This window comes from Trachymyrmex septentrionalis, unplaced genomic scaffold, assembly GCF_001594115.1.
Source record: "Trachymyrmex septentrionalis isolate Tsep2-gDNA-1 unplaced genomic scaffold, Tsep1.0 scaffold52, whole genome shotgun sequence".
NCBI classification, from domain to species: Eukaryota; Metazoa; Arthropoda; class Insecta; order Hymenoptera; family Formicidae; genus Trachymyrmex; species Trachymyrmex septentrionalis.
This window is the reverse complement of record NW_017305694.1, coordinates 400,461-407,547: the sequence shown is the minus strand read 5'-3', so window position 1 is coordinate 407,547 and position 7,087 is coordinate 400,461. Positions and strand designations below refer to the sequence as shown.

The 7,087-nt window shown below is 29.5% G+C and overlaps 2 protein-coding genes across 2 annotated transcripts in view; both read left to right on the top strand.

Annotated features, from left to right (window-relative positions):
* The window catches only part of LOC108751849 (protein THEM6), a 2,263-nt gene extending 1,471 nt beyond the window's left edge, over positions 1-792 (top strand). Inside the window, exons 2-3 of the mRNA XM_018492310.1 lie at positions 217-431; positions 516-792. Coding sequence (XP_018347812.1) covers positions 217-431; positions 516-752 — 452 coding nt within the window. The 3' untranslated portion in view covers positions 753-792. The remainder of the gene's footprint in view (positions 1-216; positions 432-515) is intronic.
* Positions 793-3,097: 2,305 nt separating this feature from the next.
* Positions 3,098-7,087, top strand: part of LOC108751848 (tetraspanin-9) — a 16,381-nt gene continuing 12,391 nt past the window's right edge. The window contains exon 1 of the mRNA XM_018492305.1: positions 3,098-3,259. The gene's annotated coding sequence lies outside the window, so the exon portion shown is untranslated. The remainder of the gene's footprint in view (positions 3,260-7,087) is intronic.

Here is a 7,087-nt window from a genome sequence, read left to right as displayed (position 1 = left end):
ATATAAAATTATATATAATTATATATAAATTATATAATTATAAAAAATTGACATATTTTTTTATATAATTATATAATATAAAATATGTCTATATAGTATATAACATTTGTTCCCGGGTTGAGAATCAAACCTGAGAAGCTCTTTGCGGTTATAAGAAAATTTAGTCTGCTCTGACATGATGATGTAATAATAGCAAATGAAATTCTCTTGGTTTAGGAATTTGCACCACTCAGGATGTTGACTTGGTCTTGAAGCACATGAATAACGCGCGATATTTACGCGAGTTGGATTTTGCGCGTTTTTATTTCTATGACAGATCAGGAATTTACAGCGCTATCTCAAAAAGAGGCGGCGGTGCTGTTCAAGGTGCATCTACTATACGATATCGCCGTGCGATTCCTATCTTTACACCGTTCAAGGTCACGACGAAGGTACGATCAATACGTTTTGCTTCTTTTTTTTCTTTTTCATTTTTATGCGCGATAATCAAGTCAATCCAATTTGCATTGTTGCAGCTCATTTACTGGGAAGATAAACACTTTTATATAGAAAACCAGTTTATCAGTCTCACGGACAATTTTATTCGCGCCGTTGTATTAAGTAGACAAACTGTAACTGGATTAAAGGTTCCGGTAGAGGAAATAATTGCCGAGATTGATCCGGAAATACGTAGGCCGGAGCCTACCAAAGAACTTCAATTGTGGCTGGAATCTATGGAAGAATCGTCTCAAAGTCTGAAGAAACAGAAATAAGAAAATGTTTCTTTTTATGCATTTATGTTCGACAAATTATATTTATTTAATTTTTTGTTAGCTCGGTTTTTATTTTATGGTTGATTTTTTGTTTTGCTATTATTGATTTTTTGTTAGCTCGGTTTTTATTTTATGGTTAATTTTTTGTTTTGCTATTATTGATTTTTTGTTATGCTATTATAACACATAATTTTATATAGTCTTACATGAGTGTATTTAATTGTTTTATCGTTAGTTTTATATCTTTTTGTGATATAATATTGTTTTTAAAGTTTTTTAGTCGCGCGCGCGCGGAACACTTTTTAAATTAGAAATTATATCATATTACACATCTTGGCATTAATTGTAGTACAGTGTCGAGAACTTAATTTAGGTTTATATATTATTAAAAGATGTTCCTTTTATTACTTTACAATTAGTAAAATCAAATTTTTAAACGTTACTAAAAATATTATTTTTTATCATTGCGATATTTATAATCTTACAAATACAACAATTTGCGTAACTAGGGTATTTCATGATTAATGTAGAAATGTCCCAAGTTACACATGAAGCTTTAAAACGTCTGCAATAACGTTGTTTCAGCTTAAACCGCAACATTTTTATCTATGACAGTTATTGCCATAACGTCATTATGATATTGTGACAAAGTTGTAACAGCAAAAATGGGGTAACAATTTTAGGCTTTGAAGACGATATCGCAGCCATTCAATTGCACAACTATTTTACTGTAAAGAGGTTGTCGTAGTCATATGTTACAACAGTGATAATCTGAATAAACAAATTAATAAACAAAATGTTTTTATACGTAAATTAATATTTAATACAAGTTTAATTTTTAATTTAAAAATTACGTAAAAATATGTAAACATACAGTAAAATATTACGTAAAAATGTTTAAAAATACAGTAAAGAAATAATCTTTTTTTCAACTGGAATTAAATTTGTAACAACCCAGAATCTTTGTCTTACTAAAATTAGACAAATTTAAAGATTAAATTAATTATTGCAACTTATTACTATTTATAACGTACATATCTATATATATGTACGTTATAAATAGTAATACGATATGTATGATTAATTATATGTAGCTTATAAATTGTATAATTATAATTATACAATTTATAACGTACATATAATTATACATATAATTATACTAATGTGGATGCAAATTCATAAGTATTCTGATTACAGAACTACACAGATCTTTAAGTAATAATTTTAGAGCCGCTTAAATGAACGCATGAGTCCGCTTGACCATTGCTGATACATTCCAAATTTAATTATATCCAAAATGATAGTTTGTGTTACTTTGCCTTTACTGTGACATACAAATTACAGCTAGATTACAGCTATTTTGACTATAAAGTTATCATATACATATGTGCTTTTACAGGCAAAATAGATGTGACTTTTTTATGAGCTATTACAGCAACTACAGCTACCAATATAACTGAAACAGCAGTGGCTTCATTTGAACTTTTTTATTAGCTGTCATATTAATAAACTTGTATAGCTAAAATAGCTGTAGCTGCTAAAATGATTGTAATTACACGCAAAAAAAGGACTTAGTAATATTAGTTAAATATCAGTTGCTGGTTCAAACTTTGCTGTTATTGATAAAAGTTGGATATTGAAAAAACACATTTGCTATCGACATTCAACTTTATTAGTTAAAATTAAAAGCATGCTTAACATGAGTAGCTAAGTAAGTGGCAGCTATTCGTCACTCTCTTAGCTGCGTAACCGATCATTCCATTCGCGATTGTTTCCGAGACGCTGCCGGTTGCCATTTTACTCTAGCAAAGAATATTTTTTACCTAAATTTTAGCACCTAAATTTTAGCAGTTAATAAATTGAGCTTTGGCAGTAATTGTTCCTATTATAAGGACACGTTTTAACTGCCACTGCTCTATTTTAGCTGCGTTGACTAATTTTTTTCTCTGCGTGTAAGGTTAACAGAATGTTATATTAGTCACATTTTTGCTGTTGCAGCGAATATATTATAGATTCTGTTACTTGGGATTTGTCTCGCGCCTAAACAATAAAGTTTCTAACTTTGTTATACTGCTGATAAAACGTTTATAATATTCTAACATTTGGCCATTAAATTGTTATCTAAATAATGATCTCTAATCGTATTTATTATTCAAAATGACTTCGTCAACAAACCATTTCAATTTTACACATTCATTATAAAACATCTTGCCTATTTCCTTTATTGATTTTTGTAATTAATATTACGGATCTTATGGATAATTCGTCTTGCCACCTGTATCACAACCGTTAGATGGCGATCCTGGTACCAGCTCAAAGGAACGGAGAACGGATGTTGCTGCGGACTGGTACCGCGCAGTCGATCCGCGAACTCGAAAGCTGCCGCGAAGCTACGCGAATCGACCTTTGACAACGCTTTCCATGAACTTTTGTGAGCCACTCGGTGGCGAAGAGTTCGCGACGGCTCTCTACAGAGAACAATACGAATGAGCATCTTTATTCTACCCGTGAGTGACCAGTGTATTACGTTCTGAAAACTTGCATGTTTGATGGAACATCTGCTTTTCTCACATCGTTTTAAATTTCTGTTTGTTAAATGCCATATTTTCATAAACTTTATGTTTTCAGAAGACTTTTATCATTTAAGATTTTCTCATATACTATTACAAATTCCGTTTAAATAAATACGAATAATTAAAAAATGATTCTGCGGTGACGTCCGAGGATTAAAAAATTAGAAGAAATAGTGAATAAAAGTTGGCAGTAAATGTGCTCAAGGAGAAGAGATACTTTAAGCTCTAAAGATTTCAAGTCATAACAATTTACGGGATTTTCATTATTGAAATAATAATACGTTATTATACTTTGTATATAAAAAGAATGAATTTGCTAAAAAGTTTAAAAATTTAGCTAATTGCATTTTAAAATAATTTTGTTAGAAAAAATAACTATATACTAATATAAGGCATTCAAGCTGCCTCTTAAAATGTCAAAACTTTTAACAGTATTACTCGTCATATTTGAGCGTTCTACAGATTTTAGTATATTTGATAGTTTAATAAAATTCTTTTTTTTTTTTTAATCTATATCTAGTTAAATTTTTTAATTATTTAGCAAAATCATTCTTTTTATGTAATGTATTCCGTCGTGACAGCGACATGAGTAAACCAGATTTTTAAAATAAAATTTTAATATAAAATTCGCTTAATAAAGCGAATGTAATTTACTTGCTTCTTGACCGGCAAAATAAAGTTACGAAATGCTTCGCGGATTCAGCATATAAAACTCACGTATTTATGCTTACAAACACAACCTGGATACGGTTGGCGTTGCGTTCGCGAACGAGTTGACGATAACTGTGCGGTGCGTAAATGCACACACGGATAAAATTATGCGATTACATCACGAGAAATGTTGCATGCATAGATTAGATAATGTTCAGACATTCTATTACTACTATTATCGACAATAACGATTTTTTACATTCAATGAAAATAGAGTCACGAATACGCAACTTTTTCTCTATATCTCATTCTTTACTCTCTGTCATAGTAAATGAATATCTGAAACCAACAGATGTTTAGCAGATTGTACTATGAATTCTTTGATCTAATTAGGACTACTTTTTTTTTTGTTAAAGTATCGAAGCGTTTTTCATCTCTAATTAACAATTAAATAAAAAGAACTTGAAAAATAAGATTTTAGAGAGAAAATAGACAAAAAATTTTATTTTTGAAATTAATTTGAAAAATTTGTTTTTTTATTTTTAGTTTTATTTTCAATTTTAATATAATTATAAATACAATAATGAAAAATATATAGATACAATAATAAAATTCGAAAAACTTGAAGAACGGTTTTTGTAATTTTTGCGAAAAAATTTTTTTGGGTTATAAAAGAAGTTTTGGAAATTTTATTGGGCAAGTCCGAGAAGGGGTTAGCGATTCTAAACAGATATTTTCTAATATATTTTTTTAAATCTGTAATATATATTATAATATACAAAGCATATGATTGTGCATGAATTAGAATTATTTTGAAATATTACTATTGAAGGTCACATTTGAATGAATCTCCTCTCCGTTGCTTTATCGTGTTAGAAGATGATCACGTTAGTAGTCAGATTAATATTGTCATGTGTATCTCATGGCCTTATCAGTCTCGACAAGATGATTTAGACCTCGACGAAAAGAATTAATATGTTTTCAGCGAATTGTCTCGAACTGACGACCGTGACCATTATGCGAGTTTACTGACGTACGTGACTCTTTATGACATTTTATGCAAAAATTACTTAAATTAGACAATTTATCTACGACAATAATTGAATGCGATACTTCATAGTGATTACAAGAACGGGATTTATTTCCTTCATTCGACAATGGAGAGAAAGTTTTATTGTCTTACAATTTTCTCATGTATCTAAAAAATCGGGACGTCGCTTTCTTTTACCAGTTTTCCATTTTAAATCGCAAACACTTTTCCGGTCGTGTTTAAGCCAGAAAATGTAGATTATGCCAGAAATATGCTGATAACAGACGCGGTTATCCAGAGTGCCAGGAAATCGATCGTGCGAACAGGTCGCTCGTCGATTTCTCTTCCCATGCGCCAACATTTAATAGAACAATGAATAGGTGCTTTCCTTGGCGAATATATTATTTCTTCTCGGTTTATTGCTTTTCCTCATAAATTGGTGAGAAATTCTGTGCATTCCAATCTTGAGTACTAAAATTGCTCTAACAATTTTATAATCATTCGCTCGCTTTCTATTAAGTTTATCATAACACGTTGAAAATTGTTAATCGTCGTGAAATAAAAATTGGATTTTTGAATAAATGTTTGAAATTATAAATTTGAGCACGTAAGATTGCGACTTCTATTTATAATATTTGAAAACGTCTTATTCCGATCCTTAAGTCCTTATAGGTATAAACCCATCTGCAATATGATTATTTTCAATATTATAATAACTTTCAATAAAAATTTAAATAACATTATATAATGATCTTTTAACATTTTATTTTTCCTAAATGTAAAATTTATGTATTAATATGAATGTTATTTGTAATGCACTAAATTATTATTATTATAAATATGTAGAATTTGAGTAAAATTTTGTATTGTATCTTTTGATAATAATTTATTAATTTTTAGTGAAAAATATATGTAATTGTAGTTTCTAAAGTGCATATACTTGTACTTTCTATAATATTTTTTTATTTAGGAGAATATTATTTTTAAAAAAGGACAACATGCAAACGCTCGAAGCACGACGCAAGAATTTCAATGACGGATTTGCGGTCAAAATAAGGCTTTCCTAATACCGTGTTTAAAAAGCTGATCACGTATGTGTGAGAAGGGTCGAGAAGAATTAAACTGACTGAATTCGTATTTGTACGCGGCTTTGACAAAGATACAGACAAAGGATATGCATGCCTCGACATATCATCTTACGATTAGCGATTATTTATCATATATAATACTTTGCAGTAATCTTTATGTAATCGTGATTCTTTTATTCGTCGATTGCAGCAGGAAATTAAAGATCGTCGTAATAAGTACCATAGTGGTATGATACTATATAGCTCACTTCATTGCGAGAACTCTCTTCAACGAGCTCGTTACGCCCGATATTCTTCCCGCTCTAATATGACATAATTATAGCTTTTGCAAATCACATTCTCAACATGTAACCATTCTAACTTGTGCAACTATTTTGCACAAAGTAACTAATGAATCCTGTAAATCCTAATAACGTATATTATGTGTTATAATTAATATAAAGTTAAAATAATAATATAAAGGTAAAATGAAATAGTCTGAAAGTTTTGGCTGTTTTATCAATTTATATATATTTTATACAATTTATATATATTTTGCTGAAGTATTAAAAAATTTAGCTAAATAAAAATATCTGAAAATAATTTTGTTGAACTATCAAAATAATTGTACGTTTAAGTATGATAAACAATATTGCAAAAAATTTTGACATTCTAGCAACTAGACCGTCTTAAGCAATTATATATATTGATGGTCTAACAAAATTATTTTCGCATCTGTGTGTGTCTAACTGAATCATTTGTTACTGCGATAGTTTAGTAGAGTTTGCATTTCAAGACCGAAAAATCATTTCGGCGCGCATTTTAAAGAAGAGACTACATACGTAACAGTATATGAATTCACAAAGAATCATATAAGCACTTAAGATCCAGCTAGACCGTTTAAGGCATTGATTTCTATAGGTTGTGTTCTCACATATACGGCTCTATAAGATATCATATTGTTCAAATCATTTTTTTAGTATCTAGCTCTGATATTAATACTCAAATTTTTGA